Consider the following 17,419-nt stretch of genomic DNA (forward strand, 5'->3'; position numbering starts at 1 on the left):
TGATGTCTATTTGTTAGTGTCTGAGGATGAGTACTCGCTCCAGGCTCTTGGAAGAGAGAAAAGGTGAAGTTCAGCCACGCCCCGCGCCCTCACGCCAGGTCAGCTCCCGCGTCGGCAGTCGCAGCACCCACGCCGAGCAACAGAACGAGCGCTCCCGCCTACTCAACAACAGGCATGAGGCCCCGACCACCTCACCCCTCGGGCAGGACGGCTAGCCGTATTTATTGATTTTTAAACAGTATATATGGCATATATATGGGTTTACATGGTTACATAGCAGTTACATAAGTTATATTGAATGTACAGTGAAATACTTTTATAATCGTTGATTTAGGAAATTAATATTTTTTTGTTTTTTTTACAGAACGGTGTTATATGGCATGATCCAGGCCCCCTTATTCATTTCTTTATTATTATTATTATTATTGTTTTTTATTTTATTTTATTTTAATCAAGAAATCAAGAAAAGCAGAGCTTCCTCACTTTGGGATGAGTGCATGTAGCGGTTAAATTTAGTTGTCTTGGATTGAAGGGGATTCTTGCTGAGGAAGTTAGAGCAACAGCTAGCCTTGGTATATTAGTGGCGATGAGATTTAGGGTAATTTAAACCAGATGACCGTAGTGGCGGCCAGTTCCTCAGCAAGGACTCGATTCCTGTTACTTCTCTGTGACGTAGTCAGCAGAATGTCGCCGAGCAACCAGCCACCACAAAGGTATCTGTGGGGTGGGGTAATTGACGTTGTCTTGCAAATTGTTACTCCCCTTCCCAGCATGTACCCCTGAAAGACGACAAGAATGATCAGGGGCCTGCATGATGCTTACAGAGTAATGTTTTTTGCCGCCCGCGACATGTGTGTAATATTTACAGGTGAGGATTTTGTCTGTATGTGATGTGCCCCTTGAGGCCTACCAATTCACATTTACAGTTATGTGTGGGGAGTGTGGGGTCGTGGGTAGCTGGTGAGGGGATGGGGATGCTGTGTAGTTGTTTGGGGCTAGGGTTGGAGGGTGTTTACATATGTACAATACAGTGGTGGCGGGGACTGCGGCACATTTCGGAGGTGTGAAGTGTCTGTGGTTCAGTGGGGAGGAAAGCCTGGGTCTACGTCTTCAGTGGGATGCAGTGCCTCTTAGCCCTCTGAAACTAGTCAGGGTGAGCCAAGGGCTGCCTTCGCCATCAGTCCCGACGCCATCCTCTGGACGCGTCCCCTCTGTGTGGTGTGGTGAGTGCGTGTTTTACCTTCCAGCCTCCACGCTTGTGGGGACCAAAGAGCCGGCGGTGGCGTCTTCGGTGGGATGCAGTGCCGTTTAGCCCTCTGAGATAAGTCAGGTTGAACTAAGGGCTGCCTTGCTATCAGACCTAACGCCCCCGGCGGGATTCGGTCCCCGCGTCTTAGCTGCAGGTGTGTTCTGTGTTGTAAGGTGTTAGTTACACTGGGTAGAATCCTACGAGTGCAACAACCTGAGGATGTGTGGGTGAGTGAAACCTCCCCTGCCTCTAACCCCCCGTGTGTCAGCGTCTAGTCCAGAGGTGTTATGTTAGTTACTCTGAATGTGGTACGTGTAAAGAGGGTCTGGGGGGGTGTGATTTACAAGATCGAGGATGTTTCTTAGGCGGCGGGGACGGGAGTCAATGAACGTGTATGTGTCATCATGTATTATTCTGTATTGTTCTATTTGTTTGTATACTCTGTTAAATAATACTAAGTTAATTGGAAGTACATCTGTATCCTCGTGTATCGATTTTGAAGTTCTGAAATCGTACCACTTTATATCCATTGCAAGGCTTAATGCCTTATTTTGGATTACCTGTAATTTTTTTTGAAGTTTGTTTTTGCAATTAATGAGAGTGCTAATGGGCAATACGTTAAGTGTGGCTGGACTAGAGCCTTATATAAGTGGAGTTTTGTTTTTGTGTCTCTGTCGCGGAACCGATAGAGATTACCGAGCATCCTTGAAGCCATGGCTGCTTTTTGTTTTATGTGTTGGTGAAAACAGATGTCTTTGTCTATATTTAAACCGAAGACTGTGTTTGTTAGGGAATTTTGTATGGGGGCTTGGTTGGGAAGGAAGGGATAAAGGTAGATATGTCTTGGTATTTCCCGTTTCTTGGCAAAGTATGTGACTAGTTTTAAGCGGGCGTGAGTGAATGAGCCATTTCAGTTCCTACTGGCTGGTGGCTGACAGTTCGGCCTGGAGCAGGTTTGTGAGGGCGTCCAATATACGAGCACGAGCAAGATGGGTCACGTCGTCTGCGTACTGTATGGTGAGGGATCCTGAGTGTGTGGGGTTAGGGAGGTCGTGTGTGTACATGTTATACAGTGTGGGGGAGATTGATGATCCCTGTGGGACACCTGCTAAAGGCGTGAAGTATTATTAGTATGTTTGTCTGCTTTATTTGCATCTTCCTATTTGAGAGGAAGCTGCAAAGCAGTTTTTGGGTGATAGGGGGCAGATTAAAATTATTACAAATTTTGTACTTCAGGCCTGTATGCCAAACGGTGTCAAAAGCTTGTTTTACATCTTTCGTTACTAATGCGCATTTGTAGTCGGGGTAGCTGTTTTTAATGTATGTTATGATGATGTTCAGTGCGTCCTCGGTTGAACGTAGTTGTCTAAAGCCGAATTGCTTATTAGACAAGAAGTTGTGTTGTTCCAAGTGAGAGCGGAGTCTGGTATTAATTATTTTCTCAAAAACATTCCCCAGGATCTCTAGTAGGCTTATTGGTTTGTAGTTTTCAGGTAGGTGGTGTTTTTTCCTGGTTTGGGGATCAAAATTGTCTTTGCTGTTTTGTATGGCCTGGGGAAGTAGCCTGTTGCCAGGCAGGCATTGTAAACTGACGTGAGGGAGGATATAATGTTCGGGGGCAAGTGGCGAGTCATGGCCCAGGGCCAGGAGATGCCAGTTGAACGGGCGCTCGTCGAGGTGTGCTTCTCAGCAGCCTCTTCACTTCATTCTCTTCACTTGGTGTTGTGAGTGAATTATTGTGTTGTGTGTGTAGTCTGATGGTATGTTCTGGTAATGTTTCTTGGTGTGTGTGTCATTCATGTGTGCTGTGACGGCACTGATGTGTTCTGCAGCTGCTGGGAGAGGGGGCGGTGTGTGGGCTGAAAAACACCGACCAATGGTCTTTAAATGCGACAGTTACGTCAATGGGGTTAGTGATTCTGGTGTTGTTTATTGTTGAAGTACTCAAAGCTTGGCTTCTCAGTGCCTCTGAGTTGTCCAATTTTTCTCCAGAATTCTGTAGGACTTGTTTTGCTTTTGTCCGATGTTATTTTGATTAGATTGAGCCAATGGTTGTCATAATCTGCGTTAAAACTATTAATTATATGACCTCTCAAAATTTCCAGGGTCATGCCTACCGTGAGGTGCGTGTTTGTTTCTTTCGAAGATATTGTGGTAGCAGGTGACTAGTCTTTTTGTTTTCAATGAGGGGATGAAGTCATAGTAGATTTTATGGCTCGTTTTCGGTATATGTGCGTTTGCAGCCTGCAGTATCTGTGTGTGTAAGTTTTCAATATGAGTGTCGAGTGTTGAGGTGTGCTGGTTGTTTAATGTGGGTGGTAAGTGTTTTGGAGTGTTTCTTGGAAGGATTCCCAGTTTGCTTGTTTGTAGCTGTAGTGTGGCGTGGATGGGATAGCTATGGGATTGGCTGAAATGTAAACTAATAGAGGAATGTGGTCTGAGCCACACAGTTTACCTGGGGCTAAGTGATGGTGAAGGTGGCTGGCATGTCTGTCTGTGATAGCTACATCCGGTCTTCTTGTACCGTTGTGTGTGTAAGTTGTGTCAAAGTGTGGACCCAGAAATCTTAGCCGTTTCTGGGTCATTATCTAGTGCAGTTATTTGCCATGTGTGTTGTTAGTGGAGTGGCCGAAGATTGTATGTCTGGCGTTCATGTCTGCGATTATGCACGTCGATGTGTTGTAATTAAAAAGTTTGTTAATGTCGGCGAAGGGTATGTGCGTATTAGGGTGTGTGCAGGTTGTAGCTATTATGATTGAGTTGTTGTTTGTGTGTATTTTTGGGGCCAAAAAGTGGGGTGTGGCCCATGTCTTTAGGAACTCGTGTTTTATATTTGTTCTGACCATAACGGCTACGCCGTCGTGGACACCCTGTGTATAGTGTGTAGTGTACCCATAATGTTTGACTCTGCGTCGATGTGGAAGGTTGCCGATGTCGTTGAGGAGAATTACGTCGGGATTTTCTTCGACGATGGTGTTCGCTATGAAATGGCGGTTGTTATGGTAACCGCGACAGTTTAATTGTATTAATTTCAGCATTTTTGTGATTTGTGTTTGTGTGTGTTGTTTCTCATGTTGTATCGTTCCTCGTTGGACAGTGCGTGAGGGATGGCTTCGCCGTCTGAGTTAGATGATGAGTGTGTGGCTTGAGTATTTTGTTTATTTTCATTGGGTGTTGGTTCTTCCTTAGGATGGTGATTGTGGTAGTTGTGGTGGGGAGAGTCAGAGGAAGCAATGGTGTCTTTGATGTTCTGCTGTCAGGTTGGGGTTGGGAGTGCGGTAGTGTTGCGTGTTAGTGTTTGTGCAGGTCTGTTTGATAGCCCTTCGGTGCGCGCGGAAGAGTGGGAGTCGTGTCTTGAGCGGTGTCCGTCTCGCGATGTCGAACGTGTTGTGCTTGGTTTTCGTTTTTTGTGTGTGCATGTTTTGTCTGCCATTGTCTTGTACACCATATCCTGTATTTTATTCAAGTTGTGACTGTTCATCTTGAAAGTGTCTGTGCAGTTTTGGATGACTGTGTCCAGGATTCGTATGATTGGAAAGCTGTTTTCCTTACAAAGTTCGAAGAAAGTGTGTTTGTATGTTAGAATGTCCCCCACCACTAAGTGTTGAGGCCATAACGTTTACAAGACTGATTTTTGTGTGCATGTCCTGCAGGTTATTCGCCAGTGTTGGACTGTGGTGGTGTGGGCATTAATGGTGTGGGGGTGTTGGCGGCAGCGCTGGCGTATGAAGATGTGGTTTCAGTCGTGTTTCGTGGCTGTTGGTTGCTGTGTGTTTTAATTTATTCCCTCTTTACTGGGCATTGGAAGGCAACCGCAACGTGTTTGACTTCGCAGTTGATGCATTTAATGTGTGCTGATGTGCATTGCTTGTAATTATGTCCTTCTTCCGCACACTTAGAGCATGTGTCTTGTTTTCTTGCAGTCTTGTGTCTTATGTGTGTACTGGAGGTACTTGAAGCACTGGTTGAATTCAGTATGCCTTTCTGTGTTTATATTATATGGTGGGATTATTACCGAGAAGAGTTGTATCCCTTCTCTTGTAAGGTTGTTGGCTTCCTCCTTACTCGCCAGGCGAATCTTAAGGAGGTGGACCCTGGGAATAACTTTTATGTCTTCGATTATCACGTTGTTTTTGTCTTGTATTTCTTGGGTGATGTCTGGAAGTGGTCTTTGAATAAGCTAGGCGTCTAGTTTACGTGCGAGAACGGTGCAAGAAGCTAGCATGACAGGCGATTCATAGGTGAGGCCCTGTGCCTTGAGTTTATGAGAGATTTCCGGGGAAGAGTGATTTGTGAGGTCTGCCTCGCTGGCAAGCCCAACAATCACTGTAGATTCATTGATTTCAAAGCATTTGGTGTGGTATATTTGTGTCGTTTTGAATACATGGGAGCTGATGTCGTCCGGAAGTGTTCCAGTAATTCTATATTTAAGAGTCAGTGATGGGAGTCTCGGGGGTTTATGATGTGTCGTCGTCATTGTCTATGTTTGCTTGCATTCGGGGTGATGGGTGTGGGTTATGGGTGGATGGAGTGCTGGTTGCTGTACTCTTACGATTTTACTTTGAGCTGTCTTCTGGTTGAGTCCTGGTAAAAGACACCATGAATAATCCTGGGCACTATGTGTAATCTTCTGCACTGTTAATAATCATGGACACTGTGCTAGAGTCGGAATCTACGGGGAAGTTGCTGGAGTCTGCAGCGGTGGGGGCACTTGGGGGAGAGAGGGATAAGACCCTGGGGTGGCGCAGGGGATGAGGGATGACACAGGAGTGGGTGAAGGGGCTCACTGGTTCTCAGGGTCCAGCTATAGGGGCTGGAGACTGAAGGATGGCGGTGTCCGTTGCGTCCGGCGTCCCCGTCCTCGGTTGGGATACTCGTCCTCGCTCATCCTTTTTGTGGGTCCTCGTCCTCGCTCGTCCTCTATATCGGTCCTCGTCCTCGCTCGTCAGGCTGGCGGTGTCCGCTGCGTCCGGTGTCCCCGTCCTCGGTCTGGGTCCTCGTCCTCGCTCGTCCTCTATGTAGGCCCTTGTCCTCGCTCGTCCTCTATATCGGTCCTCGTCCTCGCTCGTCCTCTATTTGGATCCTCCTCCTCGTCCTTCCGATGGCGTGGTTGGTCTACTCCTCGTCCTCTTCTCGCGTCCCAGGCAATCTGGAAGAGAAAGGGGAATTATAGAGTCAAGTGTAGTGTCCTCGGGCGCGAGTTTTTTTGTTTTTTGTTTTTCTTTTTTTCTTCTTTTTTTGAGGGATAGAATAGATGGGGAGAAAGAAGAGTTAGAGTTGAAGTATAGTGGGGGGAAAGATGACGGGCTAACCGTCTTACTGTTTTTTTTCGGGCGCGAGTGGGTTGTTTAGATTTACTCCATGGAGTGGCCCGGGCCTTTACTGTCTCAAGGACGGCCCGGAGGGCGCGGGTACTGAACTGAACTGAACTGATAGAAAGATGGTGAAGAATAAAGAGTTTGGACAGAAGAAAGAAAAGTTAGGAAAATTAAAGAAAGTAGGAGTTAAAAGTTTTTGGGGAGACCACATTGCTATTTTTTATTTATTTATTTATTTATTTTATTTTATTTTATTTTATTTTTTTTGTTTATTTAGCTGTACTGGTTACACGAGGTTCTTCAGTGTTATTGTTGTCTGGTATTAGGCATAATCACCCTGCCTAGGTAAAATTTTTTTTTTTCTTCTTTTTGCAAGTAGAACCCAGCTAATCCTCCACCAGTCCCTATCCGCAAGACTGTTGAATACACCAGGGCGCGAGTTTCAAAGTTTCAAAGTTTATTAAAGAAAAGATGGGTTACATAAGAGTGGGGAGGAATGTGTACCTGGACTGGTACACGGGAAGAAAAAGAGAGGAAATATAGAAATAAAGTAGGAGTAGAAAGTTGCCGGGCCTGCTGCTGTACAGTAATGAAAGGTCACAGGGCAGTAAATGCTCGGTCAGGAGTTGAAACCGGAGTTCCCGGAAGAAAACCACCCGTACTGCTGTGTGTGAGAGAGAGAGAGAGAAAGAGAGAGAGAGAGAGAGAGAGAGAGAGAGAGAGAGAGAGAGAGAGAGAGAGAGAGAGAGAGAGAGAAGGTGGGGGGCGCGAGTTATTATTTTTATTTATTTATTTTCAAAGGGGGGGTGAAAAGATAGACAGCTAGCTAAAGAAAAAGTGGGTGGGAAGAGAAGAGGTAAAAGAAAGTAAGAGAGAGACAGATTGTGCTCTTGACCACATTGCTGTTTTTTTTTTATTTTTTATTTTTTTTACTTTCATTTATTTATTTATTTATTTTTTATTTTTTTTTTGGGTGGGCATTTTTTTTTTTTTGCTTGCTTGTAGAAAGATTGAGAATATTGAAGAGTTTAGACAGATTAAGTAAAAGAAAGGAAAGGTGTGTGTGTGTGTGTGTGTGTGTGTGTGTGTGCCGTCTGTGGGGGGCGGGTGGCCGAGTGGGAACGCTCGGTAGTATATATACCCTTTGCCGGCAAAGCTCCGACGTCACACATGACCAGCCAATCAGCGTTCGTAAAAAAGACATGCGCATGTCGCATGTTGTCACGATTATCTAAAGAGGTAGGCCAAAAAGACTTGCTGTTCATGCTGCTTGAGACAGACTGTCTGTCAGCATCCACCTTTCCTTCCTGCTGGCAGCTTCCCTCCATTCAGCCTGTTGCTAAAAAGGATGACCGCTCTAACATTCAAACAACCATCCTATTGCCTTAACTTCCTGTCTCTAAATTTTCTGAATTTATCCTCAACAGGAAGATTCTTAAATATTTATCTCTTCACAACCTTGTATCTGATCGCTAGCATTGTTTCTGTTGTGGCCGCTCTACTGATGATTTCTGTCCTTTATCACTGAACCTTGGTCATCCTCTTTTAGAGATTTTGCTGAAACTTTCGCTTGTCTTAGACATATCAGAAGTGTTTCACAAAGTTCGGTACAAAGCTTTACGGCTCATTCACACATGTAGCGAAGGTGAGGTGCTACTTGGCCGCCCGGAAGTTGCTCAAGCGAGAAGTGTAGGCTCCCAACTACGACTCTTGGTCATAGCAGTGTTTAGTCCTTGAAGGGTAACATTTCCAGTGTCATAACTGTGTAGCTCTGGCAAAGGAAACTTAGCCTGGGTATTCTCTGTTTATTCAGGTAAAAATATGAACAATATATACAAAATTACTTAACACAATAAATGATATATATACAAAATTATGGAAAAAGAGAGTGTATGTGTGTGTGTATATCTGTGTGAAGAAAGGAGTAGTAAGATGTATTGAGAAGATGTGTAACACATGTGTCAAAGAGCGTGCACAGAATGTGTAAAGTAAGAGATATGTATAAAGTGAGGAAAGAAAAGATGAAAGACAAAAGCCTGTGCAGTAGAGAGAGTGAAAACGGAAGGGTGAAAAATTAACAGAAAACGGAGTGCTAGGAGCGGTGACTTGTGTCCCGCTACAGTATCCCCCCCCCCTAGTGACGAGGGAGGAGGAACGTAACCGTCTTCTGGTGCCGAGTGGTGTTGGTGGCGACGTTCTGGCCGATGGTGTTGATGACGGCCGGGTCACTGTGAAGGAGGTAGGCAGGCTTGACTCGGTCGATGGAGATGGTGTCAGCCTTACCATCCTTGTCCACAGTGACTGTCTTTCTCCTCCTGCTCAGGACTTTGAAGGGGCCTTGGTAGGGCTGCTGCAGGGGCTTCTTCACAGCGTCAACCCTGACGAACACGTGCGTGCAAGTGTCCAGATCCTGGCTGACAAAAGTCTTGGAGGGAGACGTGCGAGGCTGGACAGGCTGCAGACGCTGCATGAAGTCAGAGAGGTTGGCAGCAAAGTCCTGAACGCTGCAAGGAGTAGAGCGAGGTGCAGGAGTTAGGAGTTCGCCAGGTAACCTGAGCGTGGTACCATAAACGAGCTCGGCGGAGGAGTGGTGTAGGTCTTCCTTTAGTGATGTCCGTATGCCAAGGAGGACGAGAGGAAGTGCCTGGGACCAGTCTGCACGTGTGGCAGAGGCAGCTAAGGAAGACTTCAGCTGACGGTGGAATCTCTCAACGGTGCCGTTTGCCTGCGGGTGGTAACTGGCTGTCCTGAACCGTTGGATGCCTAGTAGTGACATCACCTTGTACCACATACTGGACTCGAACTGGCTGCCACGGTCAGAAGTGAGGCTGAGAGGGACACCGAACCTGGAGATCCAAGTAGTGATGAAGGCACGTGCGACGGAGTCCGTTGTGATGTCAGCCAAAGGTGCAGCTTCCGGCCAGCGTGTGAAGCGGTCGACGCAGGTGAGAAGGTACCGGTAACCGTCAGAGTAGGGTAGTGGTCCAACGAGGTCGACATGCACGTGGTCGAACCGTGAAGAGACTGGAGTGAAGGCGGCCGCAGGAGAGCGTGTGTGTCGCCACACCTTGGAGGCTTGGCACTTGACACATGTGCGGGTCCACAGCCTGACGTCTTTGTTGATGCCAGACCAGATGAAGCGTGAGGTCATCATCTGCTGAGATGCTCGGATGCCAGGGTGGGAGAGGTCGTGCAGCTGACGAAAAACACGATACCGGTGGGTCTTCGGCAGGTAGGGCCGACAGGAATCGGTGGAAGTGTCAGCGTAAACGTGTACTGTGGTTCCTGGGAGTTGTATCTTCTTCATCTGTAGTGCGGGGTTGTCTTGGAGTTGCCGCAGCTCTTCATCGTTGGCCTGGTCAGCAGCGATGGCAGTGTAGTCAATGGGAGAAGATGACACAGCAGAGATGTTGCGCGAGAGAGCATCAGCTGGGGCGTTGTGTTCACCTTTGACGTAGCGCAAATCCGTGGTGAACTGCGAGATGAAGTCGATGTGACGCAGTTGTCGCGGTGAACAGGAGGTCTTGATGTGCAGGGACTTCGAAGTGAGTGGCTTGTGGTCGGTGTATACTCGTACATGGAAGTTGCGACCTTCCACGAAGTACCGGAAACGCTTGATGGCCTTGTAGACGGCGAGAAGTTCCCTGTCGTAAGTACTGTACTTGGATTCCGCCTTGTTAAATTTCTTTGAGAAGAAAGAGAGCGGTTTCCAACCTCCGTCGACATACTGCTGTAGAACTGCTCCGATGCCGATGTCAGAAGCGTCTGTGGCGATAGAGATGATGCCATCTGGGGCAGGGAAGCTGAGAGGTGAGACGGAGCTGAGAGCTTGTTTTGCTGCTGTGAAAGCTCCCTCAGTGGCTGGAGTCCAGACTAAGGAGATGGACTGTCCTCTCTTGCAAGGCTTGATCATCGCGTAGAGCGGCTGAAGAAGTAGTGAGCAGCTGGGGATGAAGTGGTTGTAGTAGTTCAGCATCCCCAGGAATTGCTTGAGTTGGCGCTGTGTTGTAGGCTTGGGGAAGTTCTGGATGGACTCGCACTTTTCTTGCAGTGGAGTGATGCCTTCCAAGGAGACAGTGTGGCCAAGGAAGGTGATGGAGGGGACCCCAAACACAGACTTGTCGACGTTGACTTGCACCCCGTAGTCTTGCAAACGGGTGAGTACTTGCTGGAGGTGCTGTTGGTGCGTCTCTGCGTCAGGACTGGCGATGAGGAGGTCGTCGATGTACGCGAAGCAGAAGGGGAGACCTTGAAGGACTTCGTCAATGAAGCGTTGGAAGGTTTGAGCGGCATTCCTCAAACCAAAGGGCATCCTGACGTACTCGAACAATCCGAAGGGTGTGATGAGAGCAGTCTTCGGAATGTCCGCTGGATGGACGGGGATGTGGTGAAAAGCTTTCACAAGGTCGATCCTCGAGAAGTAGGTGCATCCAGAGAGCTGAGAAGAGAACTCCTGGATGTTAGGCACTGGGTACCTGTCCTTGACGGTGCGCGAGTTGAGAGCGCGGTAGTCTCCACATAGTCGTAGTTCGCCATTTTTCTTAGGCACGATGTGGAGAGCGGAAGACCAGTTGCTGGAGCTGGGCCGTATGATGCCTTGCTGAATGAGGGACTCGAACTCTGCCTTGGCTTGTCTGGCGCGCTCTGGAGCTAGGCGGCGGGCCTTGGCGTGGGTAGGAAGTCCCTTGGTCTCGATGTGGTGCGAGACGTGGTGTGTGACCGGCTTGCTGGCTGAGTACGGTTGCGTCAGCGTAGGGAAGGACTTCAGCAGGGAGGAGAACTGGTGGTCTGCCTTGACGAGGGAGATCTGTGTGCTATCACCATGAGTGACCTGTCCCTTTGTTGTGACTGAGGTGAGAGGATCGAGCAGCTTCCGACCCTTGATGTCCACTAGGAGACCGAAGTGTCGGAGGAAGTCAGCACCTAGAATTGGTTGCGTGACAGCTGCTACGTAGAACGTCCACTCGAAGGTACGGCGGAGGTTCAGGTGAAGTTGCAAGGTGCGTCGCTTGTACACAGGAATCTCCGTACCATTGGCGGCGTGAAGGTGAAGGAGGGGAGGCAACGTCCGGTCTACACCAGGGGCAGGGAGAATACTGACGTCTGCACCAGAGTCGATGAGGAACTTGGTCCGGGAGAGAGGGTCATACAACTTCAGTAGCGCAGACGAGGTGTCGCGAACACTATGCGCCGCTAGTGCTCGCTGTTGGGGTTTAAAGACTTGGCGAAGGTACAGGGAGCCTTACAATTTCTTGCATCTTTCCCGAACTCTTCATGGTAGTAGCAGAAACTAGAAGTCTCCGGCGTCTTACTCTTTGAACACTGGCGGCGCCGGAAGTGGTGTCTGGAGGAAGAACGCGAACGTGAATATGAGCGTTCTCTGACCTCTCTCCGAAGATCTCTCACTTCAAGTCTAAGCTGTGAGACGAGCTCAACAAGTTGCTTGGTACTGTCTTCTGCTGAGATGGAGGCTACTGCAGCTGGTTGACCTTGTGGAAGGGTAGCCATGAATTCATCGGCGAGAGTGGCAAGCTCGTCTACTGAGAGCTTGTTCTTGACAGGGAAGAGGCAGCGTTGAGTGTCAGGAGGCAGGCGTTGGTAGAACAGCTGTAAGAAGAGTTCCTTGTCGAAGGAGGGGTACTTGTCGCCAAGCAGCTTCTTCATGCGGCGAAGAAGGTCTGTGGGCTTTTCACCACCAAGTTCTTCTTGTGACAGAAGCTCCTGGAGGCGCCTCGACACTGTAGATTGTAGGCGTTGCAGAACAGCAGCTTTGAGGTCTTCATAGGGCGAAGCAGAAGTGCTGGCAGCACTGACGACATCAGCAACTTGTGAAAGAACGTCAGCTGGTAGTACTGTAGAGGCCTTCACGAACTTGGTTAGACTCACTGTTATCTTGGAAGCCTTGAAGTTACATTCCAGGATGGAGAACCACGTGGAAGGGTCCTGGCTGATGAACGGAGGAGCACTGAAGGCTACGGAGTCGACGTCATCAGGCATTGTGCTGAGTGGACCACCACGTGACTGTGTAAAGTACACTACAGGCGCCGGAAAGTCCGGGAGCCACAGCGGTGAGGAGTGAAGGCGTGAGGCGCCGGTGTGACCGGGTGCCACAGCGGTGAGAGATGCCGAATTGGGGCAATGTCACTTCACTCACCACTGAACGAACTGTACGTTATCCTTGGCACTGCACTTACCACTGAACGAACTGTACGTTATCCTTGGCACCGCACTGTAAGTAATCCACGGATGACAGTGTTAATCCTGGGCGATGGACCGTAGGTAATCCCCAATGAAGAGCTGGAGATGGAGGCGGGACGAGGCCAGTGGGAGGGCTCCAGGTAACAGCAGGAAACTGGAGGGGCCGGCAGAAGTTACGTGGAAGAGCGTCCGCGACTGGAGAGACTGCTGGCCAGTGGCTAGGGCCAGCTGGAGAGTGCCGCAGAGGGAGGCGCCGTGAGGGCGGCCGGGCGGCGGCATACGGGCGGCTGGGGACGGCGTACGGGCGGCGGCTGGCGGCCAGGCTGCGTCGGTGAGGCGGCGGGGTGGCGGCCAGGCTGCGTCGGGGGCCGGGGTCTGCTGCTGGAGGCGGCGACACCGGCGAAGGGGCAGCTGCCGAAAGATCCGCCCGTGGCCGACCGCGTCGTCTTGGCCAGGTGGTTGGAGGATAGCAGCAGGGTGGACTTGGCTGCTCACTCCGGAACAACGAGGTCACCAATTGTAGCGAAGGTGAGGTGCTACTTGGCCGCCCGGAAGTTGCTCAAGCGAGAAGTGTAGGCTCCCAACTACGACTCTTGGTCATAGCAGTGTTTAGTCCTTGAAGGGTAACATTTCCAGTGTCATAACTGTGTAGCTCTGGCAAAGGAAACTTAGCCTGGGTATTCTCTGTTTATTCAGGTAAAAATATGAACAATATATACAAAATTACTTAACACAATAAATGATATATATACAAAATTATGGAAAAAGAGAGTGTATGTGTGTGTGTATGTCTGTGTGAAGAAAGGAGTAATAAGATGTATTGAGAAGATGTGTAACACATGTGTCAAAGAGCGTGCACAGAATGTGTAAAGTAAGAGATATGTATAAAGTGAGGAAAGAAAAGATGAAAGACAAAAGCCTGTGCAGTAGAGAGAGTGAAAACGGAAGGGTGAAAAATTAACAGAAAACGGAGTGCTAGGAGCGGTGACTTGTGTCCCGCTACACACATATCAGTGACGTAACAGTGTCGTGTCCGCTCAGCCTGAAAATACTGTGGCATACCGTGTCAAAAGTCTTGGAATAAAAAAAAAAAAAAGGAATGAGATCAACATTGCCACCTTGATCTAGTGCATAAGGGATATCATTATACGTTAATAAGAGTTGGTCCTCAATAGCTCTTCCTGGGCCAAACTGGTCATTATTGATGGTATAATCATAAATAATTTTGCACAAAATGAGTTCAAGTGACTTTCCACAGACTGATGTCAAAGATACAGGTCTGTAATTTAAAAGGCCGTGCCTAATTCCATTTTTATAAATTGAATAATCAAGGATCTCTTCTGTTTGGAAGGCAGGGAGCAGGTGTTATAAGAAGCTCTTAAAATAAAGAATAAAGGATATGTAATTTCATCCATACATGATTTCAATAAGCATGGGTGAATCTCACCTGGTCCCATTGAAGATGACACATCAAGAACAGAAAGTACAGCCCTAACTGAATCCACAGAGATATCAATATTCCCAATATTCCCATCAAAAGTTTGGTGAGGCTCAATATGTTCAGAAATTTCTCAAAAATATACAGCGGAAAATGCTGGAGTAAAAATATTAACCATACCCTTAGCATCATTAACACCACTTCCATCACCTGACTTAAGGGGATCCACTCTAGGTTTACTTATCTTCTTATGACATATATATGAATTGCACCACTCATAACAATAAACATAAATTCACCCAAAGACAGTGAATGTAAACAAATCTTGGTATATGTTAGCATTAGGCCCAACTAGACGAGCAAGTGCGAATTTCAATTATAATGAATATTGGATCGGCCCAGTGGAGTGAGGAGTTCTCGATAATGAGACACGGGCCTTCATTTCCGGGAGGATAACATTTGTGCTTGCCGCTGTTTCTCTTGATTGGTGTCGCGGGGAAGTGTGTAGTGGCTGTCAAGACTACGATATTTCGTAGCAGATCTTCTCCCGGCATTCAAAGTAAAGTCAATTAAAGTTGATGTTCAATAATGCTATGATAAATCTCTCTCTCTCTCTCTCTCTCTCTCTCTCTCTCTCTCTCTCTCTCTCTCTCTCTCTCTCTCTCTCTCTCTCTCGAAATCACGAGGGTACATAATAATTCATATGAATTCAACATTTTTTTCTTTTGCCTTTGAGGGTGAGCACTTGTTTATCAGATATTAAGTATGAAATTCAATTAGTTAATACAGAGAGTTAATCACACTAAGTAGCGTGTAATGACAGTCTGCAGTAAACGCAGGCATGACTTCATGCATATGCCGTGAGCCTTTGCCGCGAACTGTACAGTAATCAGACATATTCAATACATGGGCAGCTTTAAGGACACTTGGAAACTCTTGCAACTGAAAGGGGTCCCGTGTGATTAATGAATCTCTCTCTCTCTCTCTCTCTCTCTCTCTCTCTCTCTCTCTCTCTCTCTCTCTCTCTCTCTCTCTCTCTCTCTCTCTCTCTTTCTGTGTGTGTGTGTGTGTGTGTGTGTGTGTGTGTTCTGCAGTCCCTTGCTTACTCCTTTTTTTTTTTTTTCATAGGGATATATTACACTAACATTTTTTTCCCCTGATTCATTTTTTTTTTTCGAACTAATTGAATGCCTTTAGACAACTTGTTATTATGTAGGACGCTACTGCAGTCCTACATAATACAAACAAATCCAGTGTACTTGGGGTGCGCAAGAATGTCTCCTCTCATTTTCGAGGCTACATGGATCATTTCTAGGAATCCCTCAGAAGGAGGCTGATATGTAGGGATTGTGAAAGACTCTTCCTGTGAAATAAGATCTGAAATAGGCACATGTTCAAATTCCTAGGCACAAGCAACACATCTCGGTTGGGCACTATAACGAAGTCATAAGAGTCATGTGCATATACTTGAAGTTTTTTACCTTGAAAGTGGTTCTTCTACTCATGAATGATGCTGGTACATGAACTTTTGCTTTCACTGCTAACTCACAGTATCTGTTCCACACTTCACTCGGTTGAATGACATGTCCCTTGCTTGCTGATTTTCTGATCTCATTGAGTAGCCATTCCATGACAAGATCTGTTTCTTCTGAATTTTATTTAGTTTTTTTATACATTTCGCTGGAACCTCTTAAAGCAGTTTGGATGATATTTCCCTTCTGCAGCGATAAGATCACTAACACCAGCAAGCTGTGTATGGGTCTCTTGATCATATTGGGACAAATCTAAGATCAGGTAACTCATCTTGAATGTGGTGACAGAGCATAATGTTCCTTTTACTTTTTTTTTTTTTTTTTCCTGGCAGAAGATACAAAGATCCCAACTGGCTGATGTAGCTGAGCTTCTCAGCTTTATGGATGGTGAGCTAGGTTCGCAACTTTCAGGTCTTGAGCTTTTGGTTTTCTTTTCTAGTCTTTGAATCTTAGTCTTACTTGTAAAGGAAGAATAACATGACTTGTGCCAGCACAGATGATCGACTTATGATGATACTGCTTGAATTCGATTGATTGCAGGCCTGTTGTTTGTGTCCAGTAATTTATCTCTTGTCAATGAAGCATGTTTTAACGTCTCAAAGCCTTGTTCTCTTCCATTTATTAATCTTTCAGTTTTTCTCTCTTGGCAGATGAGGCACTCTTTTAAATCTGGTTGATGAGGCCTATTTAGACTGCAGACACTTTTCATGATCAGGCTGTCATCTCATCAATCTGGAACAGGAAACAATTCAAACACCACAAATTTATGGTTACGTGATACAAAAATGACCTCACTGTTATGAAAACACCAGTTTTTGTTGATGCTGTTTCAATGTTGATAGAATCCAAACAATAGCTGTATTTATTTTAGTGTGTAACAGGTATGGCCCAGTTTTCCTGTCAATCACGATACATATGACCGCGTCGCAACCATTCTTGTTTCAGTAAACCTTACAAAATATTGGAAGCCTATATTGACTGGCATACGATATTTCCGCGTTAAGCAAGCATTGAGCGTTACAAAAATGCTATATGCCCACTTTTCCTCGAAAATTCCTACAGGGCTATGAAACTTTTAATTTGCGGTCTTAGGTATAACGGGCCAACATGCCCCTTGTCTTCTCAAGATGGATGCAGAGGACGACTGCCGGTTCAAGAGTGTGAGAAATTAGTGTAGTTATGAAACAATACTCCTCGTAAACCTCACAGAGAAAAGAAAAAACATATAACAAAGGGTAAAAAATTATCCGGAATGACCTCCAAGCAAAAGAAGACTGTATGGGCTGACATTGTTGCCCATCTAAATTAAGCCCATCTAAATTAAATTACTCCCATTGAGGTCTAAAGCACTGTTCAGGGGGTGCTGTGAACTTATCATTAAACCCAGCTGTGACCTCACTGAACGTTTCCCTTTGTGTCTCACAACACAAGGGGGCAGTCACAGCCTGCCCTCTAAAGACAACTCTCTTCCTCCACACAAAACTACAAGCACCTAATAACACACACACCCTTCACTCAAAAATTTTAAAATCATCATGGCGACTCCTACACCAGCCTCGGAGTCCCCATCTGGGGAGGGGACCACAAATGTCCCCAGGTCGGACTGCCTTTCTGTCGACGACCCTAAGTGTCTTGACACCCCCCTCAACTTTTTCTTCATTAACTTCTGCAACATTTGCGGTCT

At 46.8% G+C, this 17,419-nt stretch overlaps 1 protein-coding gene across 4 annotated transcripts in view; it reads right to left on the reverse strand.

Annotated features, from left to right (window-relative positions):
• Positions 1–1,317: 1,317 nt before the first annotated feature.
• The window catches only part of LOC135107275 (uncharacterized), a 55,508-nt gene continuing 39,406 nt past the window's right edge, over positions 1,318–17,419 (reverse strand). For 2 of the 4 annotated variants that reach the window (XR_010271678.1, XR_010271679.1), the window contains one exon: positions 1,318–6,398. Coding sequence is in view for 2 of the 4 variants with exons in the window: in XM_064016941.1 (XP_063873011.1) it covers positions 11,761–12,564 (804 nt within the window). In the remaining 2 variants the exon portion in view is untranslated. Of the gene's footprint in view, positions 6,399–11,608; positions 16,468–17,419 lie in introns of those variants that run through there. The other 2 variants (XM_064016941.1, XM_064016940.1) reach the window with 1 other exon arrangement.

This window comes from Scylla paramamosain, chromosome 15 (genome assembly GCF_035594125.1).
Source record: "Scylla paramamosain isolate STU-SP2022 chromosome 15, ASM3559412v1, whole genome shotgun sequence".
Classification (NCBI taxonomy): domain Eukaryota; kingdom Metazoa; phylum Arthropoda; class Malacostraca; order Decapoda; family Portunidae; genus Scylla; species Scylla paramamosain.